The following is a 23,807-nucleotide window of genomic DNA, read 5'->3' on the forward strand; positions in this document are numbered from 1 at the left end:
CTCAACCCGACTCTCGTCTCTCAAGAGGCATAGTGAGTTATGGCTATGCTGTGATTCTATGAGTAAGCTGTGTATATATAGCCTGCGTTGGTGCTGTGTGGCATTCTCTTTTCTCTTGTAGTCAATAAAGGTTTTACCCCTTAACCATTTCTATCTCAATGTTCTTCTCACTTCTTTTTACATCCTCTTTGCTTTTATTCCCAGTGACTGTTCAACAACGACAGTAGTTAAGTAACTGTCATCTACAGCATAGATCAACATACAGGTTCAGGTTGATGCAGTTGCTTTATTCCAGTATCAGTGAATGCATTCATTCTTTTTAATTTATTGCTGAGGTGACAATGTGAGACCGTAAGTGTGTCCGTACTTGCGTCGTGCTTGCCTGTTTGCATGCTGTACTGTAAAAGAGCTGTGTGGTTCGTTTCAGAGGGGATTTTGTGAATGACGACATGGTTTTACTGTAAATTGGCAATAATTTGGATGTGTCAATTCTCCCTTCCTTTCAACCCTTATTTTCTGCTTTGCAGACTGCGGCATCTTCTCAAGTCACAAAGTTAGTCTCTAAAGCATGCCAGGTTATTCGTGTTTGTCAGCCTGCCTTTTTTTTACTCTTCCACCTCTCTCGGTACCTGTGTGTCTACTTTATTGTGGCATCTGCATGCATTTGTTTATGATTTTACTGTAAAGAATGATTGGCCATAGCAATGTTTTGTCATTCACTTGGTTTATTTTTATGTTTAAATTGTGCAAGAACTGCAGCACACATACGTTCAGGTAATTCAAATGTTGTCACAACAGGGCCTGAAAAGTCTTCAATGCCCCTCTCTCTCTGTGTGTGTGTGTGTGTGTGTGTGTGTGTGTGTGTGTGTGGAGCCAATTAGTAATGGGCCAAGGACGACCGTAGATTTACACACATTGACTGTTCATACGTTTTTAGAAACACAAACAACTTTAATGTTTTTCATTACCATGTTTACTGTCCAAACAGTCCAATTTTGAATGGCTATACTTCCATAGAAACCATGGATCCAGCAGTACCACCATGTGGTTGAAAATAGAGCTGACTTGTATTTAGAAACTGGTGATCCGATCAAATGTCTCCGTGGATATTTTGACTCTATGTTTTGCATGCATTGGCAGTTGTGGCACACATGTTTTCTTTTTCTTTTCTCAATCTATATTCTTCTACCTTCTACTGCCTGCTTTTAACACTTCCTTTTGATTATTATTTTGAAAATAATTGAGTTAATTCTTCATACTTATATCTCTTCCGCCTCTACTTTATTCCCCTTCAGTGGACCTCACAGTATTTTGAAGTAAGTCTTTTCAGATTGTGTCTTCATAACTGTGAACGTTGCTGTTTTATTTTTCCCGCCTCTATTCAGTCTTTTTCTGTTTTCTTCTGTCCTGCTTTTCTCTGTCAACATTATTTTCAGAAAACCCCAGCCACCAAGGTATCAGATCGCTTCAGACCTAGACACCAAATATATTTAACAAAGTGCGGTGTGATTTTTACCCCCTTTGTTGTCTAATAAGCACAAATTGTCGGTGAATTTGTTTACAGTGTGCCACATTGCCACCTCATGTAACCTGCAGTCTAAACAGTTATTCCATTCCTCTAACTGTGTGTTAAATAATGCTAATACATGTACTGTATATCAGTTTAAATCCTTGATTGAAATGAACCACCAAACCTAAACCAGACTAAACATGGCTTTGTCTGACAACACGCTCTGATGGAACGAGCTACTTACTCAAAGTAGTACGTCTAGCAGCACAACATGTTATATTGGATCCGGCAATATTAAACCTTTCACGTTAGTATGCTATAATGCCTTCAGTGCAATGACATCAGTCTACATCTCTATAACTTTGATCATGTATATGAGAGGGAGGATGTAAAAATGTAAAAGTATATTTGCTGATGCCATCCATCCTGTTCTACACCCTGTCCTTCCAGAGTTCCCAGGAAACACATTGTGGACACAGACATCCATTTTTACCATGTGCCCACTCATGCTGATGCCAGCAGGAAGCGCATAACAGAGGACACAGAGGACTGGCGCCCACGCAGCGGGACAACCCAGTCCAGGTCTTTCAGGATTCTGGCTCAGATCACCGGTACCGAGCGCGGTACGTTACTCACTGAAGTGCACACGGTGGCGACATTTGCATAGTCATTACCCCGTCTTTTGTTAGTGCACCTGAGCTCATGAAGCAGCACATCTGAGCACAGGGCGACCTCCATACATAGGGCTGACAAACATTGCAACATCACGATGCTGACTGTGTACCGTTTTCTTTCTGAGCTTATTATTTTCCTTGATGGACTTTCTATTCTTTCCCTTTCAGCTCAAGAGGAGGAAACCGACGCAGCCAAGAAGACAAAGTAAGTGCAATGAAACTGCTTACTGGGGTTTTAATAACCCCAGACTCCCCGTCATCAGTTTTTTTTATTGTTATTTGTATGAATAAGTGCATTGTGTGGAATAACAATACATTTAATTTACTTATTTGTTTTAACCCACTCAGTCGGTATAGCCTCCAACACATAAAGGCCACGTTTACATACATAGAGCAACAGAAAATGCGACCGCAGATCTCTGTGACACAGCCCGGCAATTCTACTGATGCTGTGTGGCCTCTTCCTGTCTAGACGGCAAAGAAGGGATCACATTTGAGCCATTTCAGTCGAAAGCCAGATCCCTGTGCACTGTACAGTATGTCCATTTTTAATCGCACCAATAAGTTCAGAATGCAGTTTTAATTAAATTCCCCTCTGAGATTGCTGAAAGCTGGTAGCTGACAGTGTTTTCATCTGTCCTTGCCGATCAAAACGTAACTTCATGAGATTTTTGTTCGTGTGCTACTTACTGGTTGTTTGTGCATTTACTTGTGGATGTGACAGCTTTGCAGTGCCGCATGTCATGATCTGTGATGGTGTTGTTGAAAATCATGGCTGGACTGTTGGTCTTGTGGTCAGTGTGATGTGAGTGGTCCATTGGCTGTCCATTGCTCTTGCTGGTGGCCAGGTCTCAAACTTTCTCATTCAACAGCTAAACGGTACACGCTGCACATTTCCACCCCATCAATCCCTTTCCTGTTTATTATCAGCTTCTTGTTTGTGCCGACAGCACTTTCCGTATCATCAGGCTTTCCTTGTGGCATGGCTTACATTGTATCTCATCGCAGACTGCAGGGCATCTACCCTACTTTTCCTAAATCCTTATTTTCTCTCTCGTTTGGTGTTTTTCCTCTTCTTTTCTCTCTCTTCTGGTGATGGCAGCGCGAACAAGAACACCACTCGGATGGTGATTGGTCCTAAGTACAACGAGCTGAGAGACTGGCACCACGGAGTGTCCGCTCGCACCCTCAATGTCCAGTAAAGCAGTAGACTGTGTGTGTGTGTGTGTGTGTGTGTGTGTGTGTGTGTGTGTGTGTGTGTGTGTGTGTGTGTGTGTGTGTGTGTGTGTGTTTGATTGTCTGCCTGTGTATGTGTGCACTACATCGGTTTGACATCTGGAGGTGGTGGTACATGACTTTGACTGCTGAAGGGATAAATGCTTATGGACTTGTGGAAATAAAGGAGATAGAGCAAACTAGAAAATGCATTTCCTGCTGAAAATGCGTTGGAATGCTGAAAACTGAAATTAATCGCAAAAACATTGCTGAAAATAGATATCCAATTCAAAAACAAATTGCAAAAAGCTTAATAATTCAAAAAGTTTAAAGATTACAAATATGAAAAGTCATATCACACCTCTCCTGAAAGAGCTGAACATTTTGATATTTGAACAGTTTCTGTGGCTTAAAAAAATGCATCAGTGGTGATATTTGTAGTAGTATAAGTTGTAGTATAAGTATTATTCGTAGAAGTATTAGTAGCATTAGAATAACTACTAGTAGTAGTAGTAGTGATATTTGTAGTAGTAGTAGAAGTTGTAGTAGAAATATTATTAGTAGTAGAAGTATTCGTAATTAGAAGAAGTAGTAGAAGACGTAGTATCAGTAGTCATAGTAATAGCTGTAGTATTGGTCGTAGTATTTAATATCACAGTAGTAGTAGTAGTAGTAGTACTAGTAATGGCAGTAGAAGATGTAGCAGTAGTAGTAGTACTAGTAGCAGTCATACTAATAGCTGTAGTAGTATTACTACTTTTAGTAGCATGAATAGCAGTAGTAGTAGTAGCAGTTGTCGTATAAGTAATAGTAGTAGTGGTAGTAATAGCAGTAGTAATAATATTGATGTAGCAGTAATAGCAGTAGTAGTAATAGTATCAACAGCAAAGGTTATAGTAGAAGTAGTAGTAGCAGTAGTAGTAATACTATATTAGCAGCAGCAGTAGTAGTTGTCACAGTATTAGTAAGAGCATTAATTTTTTTAACAAAAAAGCCTAATTTTGAGCTTGTTTAAATACAGTTAATCCATGGGGCTTTTATTTTGAAAGGGTGGTGCTGGGTGGGGGGGAAAGGGGGAGAGGAGACATAATCATAATGTCTGACACACATAAACAGAGGTTATTAAATGCCTGGCTTCATCACAAGCATTTCAATTAGAATTCACTCTATCAGTGCACTATATCAGTTTGACTTGTGGAAGTGGTGGTTCATGGCTTTGACTGCTGAAGGGATAAAAGCGTATGGACTTGTGGAAATAAAGAAAATAAATCAAACAATACTGGAGTGAAAGCTTGTAAAGGAACTAGTGGAGTTTCTCTGTGTATGTGTGTTTGGGTGTGTGTGTGGGGGGGGGGGGCTTGTCCTTCACTGTTTCTTTATGTGGCTGTACTGCGCTGGCCTCATTCAGACCTTTTAATGAAGTGCTGCTTACGTGCTCGGCCACTCCACTGACTCCAGCCATAAAGGTATACTGCTGCGTAAATACTGACTTATTAGTGTGTTGACCTCATTATACATGAATTTGGGTTTGGTCACAGCATTTGTATGCTCCTCTCTGTGTACAAGGTAGTGATTTCATGAAACCAGGGCTATCTGCATACTAATAAAAGCTAAAATATTTGTTTGGATAGTTAGGATAAAGTATTGAGCTTAAAATGTGTCACCAGCATATTTCTGTGTGTTTTTACACATTGACGGATATGGAAGACAAGTAATCCAGAGTTTTTATTAGCTGGGATCTAATGAAATACTCTGAACAACTTCAAATATGCAGTTGTCAATCTGCATCTCTGCTTATCTCAGACTTCCCACTACATTAATGTATTGTCTTCCCTAGAGATACATAGTACATACACTGACTCCATACTGTACATTGTAATGTGCTGGCTGTGATGCAGGCAGCCAACAGGACCGGTTCCCACCGTGGTGAGAAAAGGCAGACAACATTTGAATGGACCTCTCAGTCCATGTTCATTCTTATTAAACATGATGTGATATACAGATATCTCAAATGTGTAAATAGGCAAACCCTGCAGCCTATTATGGAAGTCTGCATACAGCTAATGAGAGAGATGCAAAACTGTCAGTCCCACTTTTTATTTTTATTTTACAAATGCACTACATCACTGCACTGCTGGGAAGGTGTGCGGTTTGGATTAAGGAGGCTATTGCTGAGGTTATTGAATATAGCAAATCTGGCTTTGGTCTGTCTGATGTGTGCATTGGACAGTCATGAATGTCCCTTCATGTTATTTGGATTGTTGTAATGTCATGAGAGACACTTCAAACCCATATAAAAGCTTTTCATGAAAGAAAGTGTCTTTGAATATGGTGGCATCTGAAAAGTGGAAAGAGAATTCAACCTTTCATGCGTGTATATTATATAAAAAACATTATCTTATTTGATATGCTGCTGGACTGTAAACAGACTGACCAGATCGCTGCTGAACGACATTTGTATGGTATAAGGCAAGTTAGGGAGGCTCTTTTCAGTGAGCAGGTTGTTCAGCTTTGGTGGTGTGCAAAGTGACTGTATAAATGCTGTTATTAATGCTTGCAATGCAACGGTATTTTTTGAGGCCCTTGCTATGTAAAATATGTCTCCAGTGCCTCTACATTGATTTCAACCCTAGGTTTACTCTCTGCAGATTTAATCACAGTAAATTCCTTGGCGATTGTAATGGTGTTGCATTTTGAAAACAGCCGGACGTCTGGTGGCTGAAATGTATCTTCTGTGTTTTGAGTTTGAAAAAAATACTATTAATACTGTAGCTAATAAAATGATTCCGTGTTTTCCTTGTCTTCCTTTCTTTGTGTTTCTGGTGTCCCTTTCCTGCCTTCCCTTCTTCCTTAGTTCCTCCACTTTTTACTCTTCTAGTTGTCCCACTCAATCTGAGACAAACAGTGGGCAGGTCATGTATAAATGGTATAAATCATCATCTAAACTTGTGACACTTTTTTACACCTCTCCACCTGTCATGTTAAATTGTCCCACAACACGGCAGTCACTTTAAATAAAACAGCAGTTACGAAAAGGCTTTTTAAAATGTAATCACAGGTACTAACTAACCATGAGTGTTCACACACGTGTCCAATCATTTGATGTGTTACAAACTGAAGTTTAATACACTGTGATTTTGCAAGCTATAACACGGTTCTCACATTAGATCATTTACTGATCACTTTAACGCCTCCACTATAACAAACTCCTTATTCAATCTAACTATATATTTGAAATGCATCTAAACACTATTATGTGTTATTATGGTCTGCTATCTGTTATCTGCCAGTGACAGATCTCCAACGCATCAATCCATTGACCGAATAGAGGTTTCACGCTCAGCCTTCAGTGGACTGAATGATGCAGGAGCCACGTCCACATCTGATCACATTGACCAACCACAGCCACAGGTGGCAGGCTCGTCAGCCAATCAGCAAAGGCCAGAGGAGGGAGCTACAATCCCCAACTATTTCCTCGTTGCTGAACCTGGCAGCTTCTTAAACACTCAACATCAAGAGAACAATGCCTCATCTACAACACCCCTTCACTTAGTTGCCATCCCAATGACTTATTCAAGTTATTTTAACATGTTTTATCAAGTACACACAACCCATTTGTCTAATATCAACTATCCATTAGCTCCAATGTACGTACCTTTAACGCACACTAGTTCAACCCCACGCCAAATACAATCATGTCAAACCCAAACGCCAAATAACACGTCTCTTGATGCGATGTTAATGCCAGCACACGTCCCACATTTTCTCGGCCCGAGTCCTGTTTGTACCCACACTCCAGCATCCTGTTTACCTGTTTCTAGTGTATCGCCTGCTCAAGATCTTAACTTGTCACCAGGCAGCGACTCCTCATTAGTTCAAAACCAAGCACCTGAGGCTTCTTCTGATCCTGGCCTTGTCCTCAGGCCAGCTGCTTCAGGTGGTGCAGTTCCAGAGCCACCAGGCTTTCAACAGCCCACAGATGAAAGGTACATTGAGCTTGAGATGTTCTATTAATGCTGACAGCATTACACTAAAATGCATAATAGGTCCAAAAAAAAAAGGATTTGACTGGAATCATTTTCTTTACTTTTTACTGCCTTGGTCTAGCAATTCCCATGTGACACCACTAGAGCACAGCACAGACTCGAAAAACTCTGAGTGCAGATGTCGTTTCACTGATGGTGATGGTGATGACCACACATTATATCGACAAGCTACCAAATCTCTAAAGGCCATGCAGACTCGGTTTGACCTTTCTCCTCAACACAGGTGCTGCGCAACACTTCAAATACTTGATGCACATGAAGTAAACTTTTCGGTGACAGGTCATTAAATTGCTTCACTTATCTGTGCAATCTGTGCGTCTGTATGTGTGTCCCTTCAGCTCTGCAGCTCAAGTCAATACTCGTCTATCTTGTATATCAACACGTCATCGTGTTTTTTCGACCAAACCAGTCAGGTACAAATTAGGTCACTGTTAGGAGGAACGATGCCAATCTGCCACAATGTTTTTAGCATTTTTTTCGGTATTTTCTGTGGAGAAATTGAATTTCACTTTGGTTACGTATTTGTAAACAGGAGAGAGCTCCTGTCAAGTCCTCTGGACTTCCTGCCCAGAGCAGCCCCCTGCCCCCCTCCTCTCACCCCCAGCGCTCCCAAACAGCCCACACAACACACACAACCTGAGCACAGCAGTCCGGTGCGGGCGAGGTAAACAGTGTGTTCCAGTGTTGTGTGTGTGTGTGTGTGTGTGTGTGTGTGTGTGTGTGTGTGTGTGTGTGTGTGTGTGTGTGTGTGTGTGTGTGTGTGTGTGCTTCACCCTGAAAGTATCCTTCTGTGTTCCCTGCCAACACCCTCTATCTTTAGGCTTTAATTGACTACTTCTGAAACCCTTTTCTCTTTCTATCTTTTTTACACAATTGACATCTTGGATCCGTCACGATGTACCTTTCCTCCTCTGCCTCCTCAATGTGTCATCACCTTGTCAGAACAACTTATCAGAGCAGTCCTTGGCCTCCGGAGAAGGCAGTGTCTCACTGCTCATTGGACGCCCTGCTAATCACTCCAATCACTCAAGCGCCGCCGCTACGCTTGAAGAAGAAGAAGAAGAAGCGTCGTAGCGTCAGTGAGCTGCAGCTGTCCAAGAACAAGAGGTAGACGGATCAGACCTGGACAAAACTAGCTTTGACTTTCTTGACTGCTAGAGAATTGTTCTTTGACACTGTTTAAAGTTTAAAACAATTAAGAGCAATCATTATTAATCATGAATTCATTTCGTATTGATTGTGGTTTAAATTTGAATACAGTTTTGTCCATGTCCGAGTCCAGGAAAGAGTGACAATAATATAATCATCTACTTCACAAATAATGCGATATGACGTGTGGACACTCATTCACTCATTGATGAACACCAATGTGATGTGATGCATGTTTGTTTCACAATAATAGCACTCAAAATAATTTCAACAAGGAAGACGGCGATTTGTTGTGCAATGTGACTAATATAATAATTTATTTTTTAATGGTAGAGGTATACCTAATTGTATCATGTAGTTGAAATAACCAGTGAGTCCACTGAACATGCCATTCATTGCAGTGAAAAAGCTTTGTTTAGTAAGAGCTTGCCAGCAACAAGAGACACGGTCCATATGTCTCTGTGGAGACAACTCATGACATTCCGTGGTCACTGTGAAACAACTTGGCAGCATCTCACAGAGATCAGTCAGTGGCACATGACTGATGTGACAGACACAGTGACAGTGGCACACATTTAAACCGTGAGGATTGAATGCGATCCAAAGAATATCACAGTGCTATAGACCATCTGTTGTGTGGTGGAGAGAGCTGCTGGACAGCAGTCAGCTATTTTAATGCACCATTTGTTCAATGTTCAAACCAAACCAACACATTTATGAGATGCATAAAACAAGTTCCCGTCGGAGCTACAGTACACAAGAGGTTACTTTTTAACATATGTAAACAGTCGGGGTACTGAAATATACTCTTTTTACTCATTATCACTTGATATCAGAAAACAAGACATACAGATAACATAATGACAGGAAAAACTAGAAAGAGTGTCGTACTCAGTAGAGCGCAGATCTCTACCAGGTGTGTGCAATGACCACTGCTGTTTTGTGTAATCCCAATTGGCTAATCCCCCTATTGGTGTCAGGTGTGAGGTGTAAACTGTAAGGTGTCGTAAAACGCACTTCATTTAAACTCAAAAACAAGCGGCAGATAAATGCAGGCAATCAGTTCGAAGCCATCGTATAAGACACGTCGTACATTCTTGCCGAACAACAAAATCAAACTTCAGCGGATGAGTGGTGGTGAGGTAGTGTGTGTACTGGTAGTTCCATCTGTGGTTAGCTAAAACACACCGTCCAAAACAATAAAAGTGAGCCGCTGAGCAGCGGCGGAGAGGTATGCAGCAGTGTGTTGCTGCTATTTCCATTAGCTGTTAGCTAAACATACCACATACTGTTATCCCCCCACTGTGGCCGCAGAGTCGGAGATGGGGGCTCACAGATGCACTAAGCTGTGTAATCACTAGCGGCTCCTACCGGGCCAGGGACCGGTTAACAGTCGTGAGTGAGGAGTCAGCAGGACGTTAATGGCAGTATGTCCTTGAGCATGGAGCCATAACAGGGCACCCAAAATATTATGCAGTTTGTTGCAGCAGAATGCGAGATAGCCGTGGACAGAGGTGCTCATTCACTCACTCACTCACTCACTCAACACACTCTGACGCTCGACTGATCGCATGATCCTCCTGGCAGAAATAACAACAGAGATGCAGAGCATCGGCCGATGACAGCGTAGTGATACATGATTTAAAATGTCTATGTTGCACTGTATTCATGTAAAAAAGTGTAGAACACTGAGACAGGACAAGAAGATGGATAAAAAGGAAATAAATGTATTCCTCTCTCCCTCCCTCTTTCCTCCCATCCCTCTTTAATCAGCCCTTCAGTTAACAAGATTCATATGTGACCCAGTGCGTCCAGATGGTCAGCTCTCTAACTGGCTGCTATTGAATCAGAACAGCGGGGCCTCCATTAATCAACCAATCACAGTCTTGCAGGATACAATTAAGTTCCCATACAATTGGCCTGATTGGTGGAGAATATTAACGAGCTGTGCTGTAATTGGCTCTAATGAATGAAGGACTGGGGAGCATCTTATTTCCTGCTCTACTTGTCACCTGTTGTTAGCCAATTACCAAAGCTAATGAAAATGAATGTCGTTAGCTTCTTCGCCACGATAATTTGAATGGATGTCACTATAGCCTTTCATCTCACAGAACATTACAGCTCCACAGCATAATGAGGAGGAGGTCTTTTCTCTTCTTCACCGTTTTGCTTGGTAAATTGGCGCCAGCTGATGCTCTTGTTTCTGTTTCAGAATAGAGAAAACGGCAAATTTAGTTTGATTAACTAGCCAGAAAGCTTACTGATTTACTTGCTTAATGTGCTACTTTTCTAGCTTTATGGTGACTTATAGCAGTGGTTGGGCAACCTGGGGGTCACTCATTGGTTTAATTGCTCACAGCTAATGTCTGAAGTATGCCCACGAATAGAATTGGAGCAAATGAAAGAGCTATACAAGCGGGTGTGGAAGTGCTGTTGGTCATGCAAAATTGTTGGCAGTAGGTAGAATGTAAATACTGAAAATGGTAATGAAATTGTAGCATTTAATTGTCAGTATTTATTTATTTGCACTTTTGGTATTGTTTTGTTCATTGGTACTTTTTAAATATACTCATATAATGCGTATGTAAACACCTTTTACAGTTATTTTCTTTACTACTTGTTTACATTCTTTACCTTCATTTGTCCAGCTTTGTTTTCCTCTTCACTAGCTGTTATTTTATATCTATGTAAGTAAATCTAGAGACATGCAAAAAAAAAAAGTCTGCAATTTGTCAAATGCATCAGATTCTGGAATTGTGGCTATGGCACTGTCTGCCTACTGTCTGTACTCTCTTTCTCTCACTCTGGCTATCGACTTAACAAGTTAGTATTGGCTCCTCCTGTCAGACACATGGTATACAACATGATAAGCAGATAATAAGAATGAAGAGAGATGTTCTGCAGTGTGACAGTCTCTTTCCTTTGGAGAGTACTTAAATCAGGACTGTATCAGCCGAAGGCTGATTAGCTGGAATCAATGCTAACAAAACAGTCCACAGGGTGCATTCATCACAATGCTTGTCACTGCACTGTAGCTTGTGTGCTCATTGTTTAACATTGTGTAAATTCATTCATCAGATTCATTTTCTAACCATGTGCCCATTCAGTTAAGATTCACATTGTGTTGGTGTTGTCTTCTTTGTATTTGACAATAACAACTACTAAGGGTGGGACAGATATATATATAACCAACTAGCTCCGTCACTTTGTGTGTATGTTGCTTTCCTTATTTCTGTGATATTTTTTCCTCTCACACCAAAGGGTGTCTTGGCATCAGTCTGCCACAGAAGAGGGGGACCCTCTCTTCTCTTCTCCCGTCAATGCTATCTATGTCTTTAGGTAAATGTAAAGTCTCCTCTCCTCTCGTTGTGAGTTGTACATTTGACCACATCTCCCACAACTGCTATTCCACAGTACTTATTCAGAAAGCTTGAATTGATGATTTTTAGAGGTGGTCCTGGGTGTTAAAGCAAGTGAACTCTCTGTAGGGACCATTTGATGTTGTGGCCCCTGCAGAGGGAGGTCAGCTCATACACAGAGCATCTACTGAGGTGTAGTTGGCACACAGACGTATGCGACCGTCTTCCTCTATCGTTCTCTCTCTCGCTCTCTGCCTGTTGATTCACCTCATGGTTCTCATTTTTTCTCTTTCGCTCTTTCTCACTCACACAAAACAAACAGGCAAAACTCAACGTAACTATGACTGCAGTTGCCACAACACTTGTCTCCCATGAGTCCCCGAACAGCCAAGCACAAGGGGAAGACAGCAGTGATCCGACTGTTGGCATCGGCCACAATTATGCATTATGGGTGTAACATGTCTGGGGAGAGATTGCTGGCCCACCCAAGCTCCTCAACTGGCACTGACGAACTGACACACACACACACACACACACACACTTGATGTTACTCATAGAGACGTTATTCATTTTGCATCATATTAAAGGGCAATGGAGAGTTTGAGGCTCTGAGGCCACATTTGATTGAAGAGCAGAGACATTTTGCTCCGTTCCACCGCCACAGACAAGCTCTGGCACCTCCGCGAGGACAGGAAGTTAAATGGAAAAGGACTTTTAAAGCCTTTCTTGTTAGTTTTTTAATAACTAACCAGCAAACTTTGTTTTTTCAATGTATAACTTCATTTCAATGAAGCAGGAAAACCTTTTTCTGACAGTCGTACCATATTTGTTTTTATATTTAATGTATTATCTATGTGATTAATAACGGTGATGTGAAATGTTGTGAAAAATCCATCAATACAACCCTAAATAAGAGAACAAAAAATATTTTTTCCCTGGAAAAGGAAAGAAGGTGCTGCCCTACGTAGACCCAACTAAATGTTTTTCCTGGTAAAAGCATTGCACAATGAACAACTTTAATAACAAGCAGAGACAGTTTGTATCATGAGGGAGTATTTCGCTGAAATATATATGTTTTGTCCTGCAAGTGAACAATTTGAGAGAATGTGTGAACTCAAAAGAATATATATCTGCCATAAAAAAAAGGTTTTGCGTTGCTGCTCAAAACAATACCACGGATATTACAGGTTTACATTTCTTTAGAGACAAACTGTGTCACAGTTTTGCAGCACTGTTGGCTGAATATAAACTGAAAACCCATCATTGGGACAATTGGTCTATTCTGTGTTGAGAGCTGATCCTGTGAGGTCATTTCCCCTCTTCTGTCACTTGAATTGAGTGTTTTGGCATCGTTTTATATGAACACCGCTAAATTTGACTGCAGTCTCATAATTTCTCAGCCTTTGACCCAAATGTAAAATTGAGTGGGCTCATGAACGTGCCGTGGGGATTCATGAAGTTTGTCTCTTCATGACCTCAATGAAGCGTCCAAACTCTTTCTTTAAAAAAAGGGAGATGGCAACAATATATATACTGTATATGCAGTATTTGTAAAAATATAGAAATCATCCACTGAAAAAGGTAAACTCTGAACTGCACTATAAGAACTCTGTCTCCCCTCCATCATTAGTGCTGCCAGTCTGGCATTTGTCTACAGCACATGTGGAATGGGCGCTTTATTTCACTCTAGTGTAGTCCATTACTCTCTGTTAACTCATTTATGTTGATATACTGGCATCATTATTGAATGGGTGTGCTATAGTGTCAGTGCTGTGCAAACCTACTCGTCTCTTATCCATCATGAGGCCGGTGGCCTGGACTCTGTTCTGCTGTGAAAGTGGCACATGGGCAACATATTTGTGCTCAAGTAGGAAGTGCGCCATGAAGTTGAGTACTGTACTGTTTTGGCTGTAGCGGCCATGCTGTGTTTTGTTTGGTACCATATTTGTCTTTGCTCTGTCAGCAGGTAGGTGGTCTGGAAGCTGTCTTACTGCATTTTGACAGGAACTTGAAAAATGAGAGCGTGCTTGCGTGGCGTTTCTTTTTTCTAATGGCCACGGAAACAACATCTTTTGTATGACACAGACTGAGCAGGAGGCAAATAGCAACCATGTATTTTTGCAAATTGAGTTTCATGTGCAGGGGCAACGGTTTCTGATGTGTTTTCATTCAATGAATTACATTTCAGAACCAATTCATTGATTTACATATCATTTCCAATTTGTTCTCTCTGCACAGTGAGGAAGGAGAGGAGCCAGAACCCAACAGCCATGAGTCTGCAGTTGTCAAGACCATGATGAAAGGACCTGTTGCCATCCGGGGTAAACACAGTGTGTGTGTTCCACTTGTGATAGCAGCTCATCTTTGATGTTTTTTTTTATTTACTTCTTCCCACATTAACAACGAGCACTGGTTATTGCCAGCTGTAATATTTCCACTCTGTTTAAAATATGATTCATGGGTCGAGGACCAAGCCACAGTTGGCATGTGTCCTATTAATCCACCGAAATAACGTTGTGTGAAAGCATTAAAGACTACAGAATGTATTCATAATATATAGGTTTCAGCAACTAAAATACATTTTTTGTTCATCGAGCCAATTGCTGCATGAAATCTGTGAAATAGTACATTACTGCCTATAAGTTCCGTTGCAAAATCCAACAAAAGTTTATCTGTCTGACTGTGTGTGAGTTGCTTTTACTGTAGGCATGTTGTGGGAGTGTTTCACTAAATCAACTATGGCGGAGAATAATCAGACTGAGGTGCCTCAACTGTTTCCTTAGCATAAGTCATGGTAAATGCTGTGGAGTCCCCCAAAATAGATTCCTAAGAATAAAACTCTTTTAGGAATTGAACTAAATTTTATTTCAAGTATGTATTTTGATTGATTAATGTATCCCACCTCGAGTTAAAAATAACATTGTTATTTTTTTTTCTTGTACAAAAAATGTTTGGTTCCAAATCCTGGCATAGTGTAAAACAGATTTACTGCGGTAGGATTGAATGTTGTTTCAGCCAGTTAGCAAAGGGGGAAAGAGGCTTATTTTCCGTGCTTGAAGCGTGACATATGTTGTGAAATAGGTCACTGCAGTCTTTCTTTTTCTTTTCTCGTCTTTTTCCTCTGTGGAAGGTCATTAAGCAGGCGGGAAGGCCCCGCTCTGCCTATGGCGCCTTGCTCAGTCACACGTGTAGCAGTTTTACTCCGTTAGAAAGATAATATTTACTGAAGGGAGTTATGAATAAAGTTTTAAAGGCAAGCCCACAGAGCTACAGTATAATGGCCCTATGCTCCATCTGCACTCAGACCATAGATTCAGAGATTGAATGTCTTTTCTGGACAGTATTCTGCTTTTCATGTACATACCAAAATATACATTACGTTTGTGAGTATATCTTTATGAATCTAGCCTAATATGCTTCAACTTTTACCCCATCCATTCTGTCAGCACAAGTCAGTTCTCTCCCTGATGTAACTGCCACTCTACAAACATCGTAAACGTAGTCACTTACCTGTGGATACAGGCTCATGAAAATATACTACTAGCCGTATAATGCCCTAGAAGCAGTAAGACACTGATCCATTATGAATCCTTAGTTGCAGTTAAGGAACCCAGACCGTCAGACATTGCCTTGTTGCAAATGCATATCGTTAAATACTGTATGATGTTCAAATTCGAAAAAATAAATAAAAAATACATACTTTTAGTGACAAACCTAAAGAGAATTATCACCTGAATTTGCAGCTCTATACAGCTCTACAGAGCTTTACAGCAAGTTTCAGCTCATTGCTGTTTAACCCGTAACTTTTGGTTTTGGTTCACTTCTGTTCAAAAACAGAGCTAGAAGCAGAGTGAATACAACTATTGTATTTATCCAGAAACACAACTCCAAATCCATCTTAATGTTGCTCTGCTGGTTGTTTCAATAAGCAGCTGTTTGCTACCAAGTTCGCTAGATCAACTTAAAAGGTGTTGATATGTTCTGTTCACAGCTTGTTTCTGCTTCCCCCAAGTGGCCAAACAAATCTGTTATTGCAGGTTCAACCAGGGATTAACCTCTGGGTCTGATAAGTGAAGCCAATGAAGAAGTGCTTTAAATTTGGATTATTTTGAGTAACCAGAAGACGTGACGACTCTGCTTGCAAAAAGAAGTCTGAGTGTATTGAAGTCCAAGAGAAAATGTCCCTACTTCTGACTTGATTTATTACCATACTAAACTTCGTAAACATGAGTTTAAGGTCTCCAAAGCTAATTTCAAGTCTTCTTCAATACAGCATGATGTTCATTTGGTAAACGATGGTCCTATTTACAGTAAAATAGAGGGAAACGCAGGGTATGCTTTAGGAGTTGGCTACCTTGTGATTGACAGGTCGCTACAATGGCATTTCCGGTCTGGGAGTTGTCCTTGTTTTCGGTCCTACAACTTTAACCTTTTCACTGTGTGTTCCAAGACCATAAAAGTGATTGTAACATTTTGGTCACCTAAAAATGTCTTCATACGTTCGGTTGCTCCACCCTCTTGTGTCACTTCTGGTGATGGACAAATGCTGAACAAAAGGTTCCAAACGGTAGTCCACAGACCAATAGGTGACGTCACGGTGTCCACTTCTTACATACAGCCTCTGGGTTTGACCTGAAATGAATTCCTTACAAGCCCCAACATTTTATGTAAACCCGGCCCCATTCCTAGCCGAAACAGACACACTTAAACATGGCATGTTATGGTAAATCCAAGCTCTGAAAGTAGCCCTAGCCTCCCCAAGCACACGCATACAAAAACAAATCTCCATCCACAGTGTGGAGATCAAAGGCCAAGCTACATGTTTAGCCAGGTGTGGGTCTGGGTTTTAACCGAGGGAATGTCTTGGTGGTCTCTGTCTGTGTGTGTGTGTGTGTGTGTGTGTGTGTGTGTGTGTGTGTGTGTGTGTGTGTGTGTGTGTGTGTGTGTGTGTGTGTGTGTGCATGCACATAATATGCATAGGAATGTGTCAAAGGTGGAGTGAAAGATTCAGGGAAGATTGATGAGGTGAATTCATGGTTTTGACAACAGTAGTCAGCCAGCTGCGTGCACCGCCATGACACCTGCTGGGTGTATAGACAAAGAGGGTAGAGGTCAAATAACTTACACACCTGGGAAGAAAGCACAGACGCACACATACACACATCCGTTGTGATGCTCTGTGTGCTCACTTCTTTTGTTGTCAATGTGTTCCTTCATCCTTTTACCATCTCTGTTTCTCCATTATAACCTTTTATCTCCACTCCCATCTTCTGCAGGTCACGGTCCACGGACAGGTTTGATCGCCCCATCTTTCGGTATGAAGGGTAATGGAAGTGCCAGTGTCCCGAAAGGTCCTGTCCCAGCCCGACCTTTACCTCAGCCCCACCCTAAAGACGATGACACCCTGGTCCAGATGGCAGAACACATCCCTGCTGGGACTCGGACGCCCATGTGTGCCCACTGCAACATGGTGATCAGGTGAGGGACAAATACCGTGGCTAATACTGTCAGGTCATTTATCAATTTACTAATGACTTCAGGATTTTTGAAGGGACTATATGGATTTTTTTTAATCCTACCTTTTTAACCAGAGACCTCAATTAACCTACAGTGATCACTGTACAGGCATTATTCTTGGTAGCAAGCTGCAGAATGAATATCATGAATGAAGACTCTATGGCCTCACTCATCAGGATGGAATGAGGCTGTCATCACCATGTATAGATGAAATTGTGAGAGAAAACAGTTGACATGCATGGTGTTTCGTTCTATCATGTCATGCTCATATGCTGCTTGCACAAGGATATCATCAAAAAACAGGCAATCTCTTCCACTCGGCTGCACAGACATCCACTTGTACTTAAGCAAATTAAGATCGGAAAGGAAAATATGTCCAATTCTCAATTATTCATTGTCCCAGTTCGGCACTTAAAATAATTGACTGGAACCCATCTCGGGTAAATAATCTGTGTCTGAAACTGTAGAACTACAAAGATCTGACTGTAGTGTAGATAAGGGGAAGGGAAATGAAGTTGCACCTGCAGATCAAACTGTGGTGATGTTGCACACGTACAGTATGTAGACACTGAATGCAAAACACACACACACACACACACACACACACACACACACACTAACACTATATAGGCTGATACAACTCTTGGTTATCCTGTTCAGTTTTTCCGCTTAATTATAGGGTTTGTTTTCCTGTTGTGTAAATCCAACAAGAGCTGTATACAAGTGCACCTCATCCTCCTTCCTGCCTACTTCTCTTCATCTTCATCGCATGACTGCCCTATAACCCAAGTGTTATCTAACTTGTGTCACCTTACATGACATCCCAGTAAGGATGTAGGGTAGCTCACATGCTGATGGGGGCCAAGCTCAAGCCACTATTCTGAGAAAGCTCAGATAAGCACAGCTAAGCTATTGTGTGGAGTAAATTAGTCTCTGTTGTTTTCCCACTTTACCTAATCATCAAAGTGGACAGTGCCAAGGTGCTGTCTGAGTGGACGCAGAGGGCGATGGTAACAGTAAGACCTTTTAATGACGTCAACACGTTACATTGCTAAACTGTGTTCCTCGTTTCTGAAGCAACAATGAGTGACCTGAATGGAATACTGAAACAATGAATCCATTAGTTGATCAAACAATTCTGATACTAATCATAACAATCATAATGTACACTGTGATCAATGTAATGACTCTGTTATAGGAAGGTCGGAGAAGCAGGAAATATGCTGAGTTACCAACAGGCAGCTTGTAGAAGTGTGTTATTCACATTCATTTATTCATTTGCTGTTTGCCCCATTTTCCCTCTAGTGGCTGTTTGTAGACATGGCAATGAAAACACAATACATCAACTACATGACCTATCAGCTGCGGAGCAATGTAGTTTACTTTGCATATGTACTTGCATTCATGACGAGGTATCATCATAATACAAGTACTTATAATAATTAGCATGTGTATCATGGGTTCATTTTTTCCAAGACAGAGTTATTTGGTAACTTCAGTTCAAAACTTAAAGTTGATTGCCACTAATCCTGTTGTCTCTTCTTGTGTTTATTCCCCCCAGAGGACCATTTTTGGTAGCAATGGGGAAGTCGTGGCATAAGGAGGAATTTAACTGTGCCCACTGCCGTACATCCCTGGCAGATATAGGCTTTGTGGAGGAACAGGGATCTGTCTACTGTGAACACTGTTATGAAGATTTCTTGGCTCCGTCATGCAGCCGCTGCCAGGCCAAGATACTGGGGGTGAGTTGGTGTGAAGCTAAATAGAGCAGGAGTGTGTGTGTGTGTGTGTGTGTGTGTGTGTGTATACATTGTTGTCTGGCTGCTCTTGTGTCTTGTCTGTTTTGTGATGGCCATTCAACAGAATGTACTGTACAGTTCAGATTCATTAACTTTGATCATTTCATGCAATGCTAAAAGACAATGAAGATGACAACAAAACTCTGGCATTGCAGTGCGAGGAAAGATTACGTGGAGAATTTGCCTGAAGACTTTAAGTCGGTACCGTTCACTCACATGTACAGCTGACCTTTACATTGTGTGTGTGTGGCTGTTTCAAACTCAACCACCTGTTGTTTAGAAACCAAAAGCAATACTTCTCTTGGCATTCAGTGCAAACCTGTCACACAGACCAATGTCTTGACTTCATTTGTTTTATAGCTTTTGTGCTTCAGAATGAATAAACAGTGTGTGACACTGTGAACAGACTGGTTTACAGCAACTACATCAAGCATGTGTCAGTTGAATTCTTAGTCTTCTGCGCTGTAGTTGTACCACTATCGGCCAGCTGCAGATTGAGAGGTTCAAAGTGGGGAAAAATGGATGCATAAAGTTTAGTAGTCTACACATGGTTACATGAAGCACCTCCCAAACGTCAGATGCTTTACCTATTAATGAAACAGAAAAGAGACTCTTGATGTCTGTAGCTAAAACATCCAACTTCTCAATGTGAGTTTAAATAGAAGTTGACCCAACCTTTAAACTGATACATGTGGAAGACTTTATTACTATGGAATCCAGTTCTCTTCATACCTTCTTCTGCCATTTTACTTTGTGCATTAAGCCCTATTTTTATCAATCTGAGACCAAATAATAAAGATACATTAAATGTACAAGTGTAGACATCTTCAAATGTTCACCTTTAGGGTCAGTCCAACCCGGGATGTGCATGATAAATGCTTTGGAGGCCAATGTAAGAAAGCTATAGGGAATTTCTATGGTGACCACCACTGAAACGCAGGAATGTGGTATATGTTCTGGTGTTAGGCGAATTAGGCTTAGAGGCCTCGAGGCTGCAGGTGTAGCATGAACCCAGAGTGTCAGGAAGCTGAGATATCTGCTCTCATAACAGATCTGACATTTATCCCTCACGTGTTCTGACCTTTTTCGCCTCTATGCCTTTCAACCCTCTATTTCTCACACATCTTCAACCAGCTTACGGCTTCTTATTAACCTGTTTTCTCACTCCCTCTCCCCTGATCCTTCATTCTACTGCGGCCCACCAACTTCCCATTGATTCACTGTCCTGTCTTGTTCTCACAGTTTAAGGGTGGGAAAGAAAGCGGTTGGTCTATTTTATGCTGGGGTCATGTGGCCCACAAGAAAAGAAACAAAGTATTTAAATGTGACATGAGAAGAAGACAGACTGTAGGAGAGTCTGTACATTTCTGATAACAGAGAAATGTATCCGTTATGATCAAGAAGGGGTTGATAATAGAAATGCATGTTTTTGTTCAGACATTAAATGCACAGCAGTGCTACAAATAATGACCCAATAAGCATTCAACACGGCAGCATCCCACCAAAAGCCTCTGTCTCCTGGATCTAATGTTCCAGTTACTGTGACCGACTCACACAAAGACCAGTGCTACTGATGAACTGCATGATGCCTCCAACTAACCACACTGTTTGCTTTTTGCTCCCAGGAGGTGATAAATGCCCTCAAACAGTCGTGGCATGTCTACTGCTTCCTGTGCGCTTGCTGTCAGCAGCCAATCAGAAACAACACCTTCCACCTGGAGGATGGAGAGCCATACTGTGAACAAGGTGAGTGATATGGACTCTGAACAATATGCTGATTGGGCACAGAGATCTCGCTGACGGGGCGGATGAAGGCTGACTGGAGGACAAAAGTCGGCGGATTGAAAGAGAAATGTCGCTCTCTGTTATGAATTGACTTTTATTTTGGTGCCAACAATCAAGAAATAAATTAATTTCTGTAAAAAAAAGAAATAAAGTGTTGTTGTTGATGTTGTGTTCCGTGTGGTGTACGTCATGCCATGTTGCTTTGTGTGTCAAAAGACTTCTACAATATGTTTGGGACCTGCTGCCATGGCTGTGAGTTCCCCATTGAGGCTGGAGACAAGTTCCTGGAGGCCCTCGGTTACACCTGGCATGACACCTGCTTCGTCTGCACCGTAAGTGAAGGATTAGTATGCTCACAGTACAGTTAATTAAGAGACTAGTATCCATCTGACTGGACAAAAACGCAGGAGCAGGCTCAGGGTCCCTCACAGTGATGTGATAAATGCACGTTCTGGCATTTTTATCATTATTTCTAAAGAGATGGTGAGTTATCATTGAGGAGTTTAAAACTTTACTTATGTAACCTTTCTGTGTGTGTGTGTGTGTGTGTGTACGTGTATATTTTTCCTCAGGTGTGCTGCACCACTCTCGAAGGCCAGACCTTCTTCTCCAAAAAAGACAAACCTCTTTGCAAGAAGCATGCTCACACACTGAAGATATGAATCTTGGACTTTCTTCACAACTTTCTAGCCTTACTTTCTCCCTTGGTGGATGGGACGGCCTCTTTATAGTTCTTGCAACAATAAATCTCAAGCAATACTCGCACGAGCATAGAGGTCAGAATAAGGGAAATATTGCCATGAATGCAAAAGTAAACTTGTTGTCGTCTTTGTACCGAGACCCATTGTAACACCAGTACTTTCCTCATGTGATTTCTACTATGCGCAGCAAGTAAAGAATCACTGTTTTTACCACATTTCACCACAAATATTGATTTTAATCTGGATTTTATTGGCTCATGCATCCAAAAATGGAATAGTTTTACTGCCAAATGGTGATGATCACCAAAGTCAGAGGTTTAACATGTAGGATTTTGTGATTCTCGTCTTTGACTTCATCCTAGTCGTCATTTCTTAATCCAGAGTTTGATCTTGAGTTTCTCAGAAGCACGACAATGAGCGGTGAGATCAAGTCAGTGTACAAAGACGCTCGGGTAACCGGCTAAATCACACAATGCCTGAACTTAGACTGTGTCAGAAATGTGTGAGAACATATACATATGCTATTTGACTTTAAAGAGAGGAGGATATTGGGCAATTATTTCGTAAGCAGGTGTTTATTTTTGTTACTGTTACTGTTTGTGTAGCTTTAATCAAATAACAATCTGATCTGCAGCTGGTAAAACAAGTCCAAGAGAATATTAGCATCCAATTTCCTGTGTCAAACTTTGTTTCATCACAATCTTCATAAAGAAATGTGCTTGTGCTGGTTGTTTTAATACAGGTCAGCATGTCCGGGGTTAAAACGTTTGCCTTTGATCCGTGCTTAGAATGATTTGAATTTTCTGTATTTTTTTAAAATAAATTTAATTTTCTATTTGTTGTGTGAAACTTGAAATATTGACCAAAAATGTTACCGGTTTCAAAATAATAAGTCCCATTTATTAATTTACAACAGTGAGGCACTTAAGAGAGATAAGATAACGAGAAGTGTTTTATTCTATGGAGGACAGAACTGGCCCTAAATATATATTATCATACATACAAAATAGATACATGTGTAACATCTATGTATATTTGCTTACTATTATTGACTGACATATCTTGATAATTGTGATAATACTGAGTGCCATATAGTTTAATGAATCATATTCATATTTTTACTTATTTGATCTCGTGCTGTTTATAAAATTGCATTCTTTTGTGGTTGATTCCGTCCTCCATCTGCTTCATAAACGTGAGTAGCTCTTTCTGTCCTGACCTGCAGGAAAAGAAGGTCAAACATAATCCTTGTGTTGTAAACTGTATATTTTATTTTGTTTGCTTATATAAGTGAGAAATGTCTTATCTGACAATATGTATTTAACTGTTTGAGTGACTGGGCTTTTCCTCTTCAGGGAATGGCTGGGGGGGGGGGGGGTAGTGTCTTCTCTGTTGTCAGTATCAATATATTGACTTGGAGATATTGACTTTTTATTATGGCTGAGGGGTACACTTGGTCTTTTCTGTTTCAATTAAAACACCAGAATGCATGGCAGCAAAACTCACTTATATATATCAGAATAAATCTGTGTTTTTTACGGTATGTGACAAAAAGGGGGAAAGTACAGTGTACAGTGATAATCCAACATGGGGAAAAGAAGCTAAAGTCTAAAAAAAACAATTAAAATGGATCTGATGTGTTTAATAAATGATGCTCTTTTAAACCCCCAAGAGAAATATCCTGTGTTTCCTTCTGTTTGCTTTCTTCTCACCCAGTGTAATACTATCTAACCACACTCAACTTCCTGCATTGCTTGAGAAAACCACATGGCAGCACAGAGGAGTCTGACATAAGCAATGTGAAAAGCAGATGTCAACGCATGTCTCCACCATGCTGAGAAAGGTCCAAGAAGACAGAGATAGAAAGAAAGAGTATGGGCATTCAAGCATGCATGAATTATCACACAGACCTGCCCTCGCAGCTTCGTCCGCCGGTGGACACTATACCACGCACAATGAAACGGGAGCATTGCTAAGTGCAACAATGCCTCTGCAACAAACGGTTCATGGGTTATAAAAGGGCTGAAGGGTAGGGGGGCTATGAGTCCATTT

At 41.0% G+C, this 23,807-nt stretch overlaps 1 protein-coding gene across 1 annotated transcript in view; it reads left to right on the forward strand.

Annotated features, from left to right (window-relative positions):
* pdlim5a (PDZ and LIM domain 5a) overlaps nt 1–23,419 on the forward strand; it is a gene marked incomplete at its 5' end in the record, with an annotated part of 27,480 nt that extends 4,061 nt beyond the window's left edge. The window contains 11 exons of the mRNA XM_079270785.1: nt 528–553; nt 1,296–1,316; nt 1,437–1,454; nt 1,961–2,133; nt 2,353–2,389; nt 14,192–14,274; nt 17,230–17,431; nt 19,032–19,212; nt 20,895–21,015; nt 21,271–21,386; nt 21,627–23,419. Of these exons, the coding sequence (XP_079126911.1) occupies nt 528–553; nt 1,296–1,316; nt 1,437–1,454; nt 1,961–2,133; nt 2,353–2,389; nt 14,192–14,274; nt 17,230–17,431; nt 19,032–19,212; nt 20,895–21,015; nt 21,271–21,386; nt 21,627–21,716 (1,068 nt within the window). The 3' untranslated portion in view covers nt 21,717–23,419. The remainder of the gene's footprint in view (nt 1–527; nt 554–1,295; nt 1,317–1,436; nt 1,455–1,960; nt 2,134–2,352; nt 2,390–14,191; nt 14,275–17,229; nt 17,432–19,031; nt 19,213–20,894; nt 21,016–21,270; nt 21,387–21,626) is intronic.
* Nucleotides 23,420–23,807: the final 388 nt, after the last annotated feature.

The sequence above is a fragment of the Melanostigma gelatinosum genome (assembly GCF_949748355.1).
Source record: "Melanostigma gelatinosum genome assembly, chromosome: 6".
In the NCBI taxonomy this organism is placed as follows: Eukaryota; Metazoa; Chordata; class Actinopteri; order Perciformes; family Zoarcidae; genus Melanostigma; species Melanostigma gelatinosum.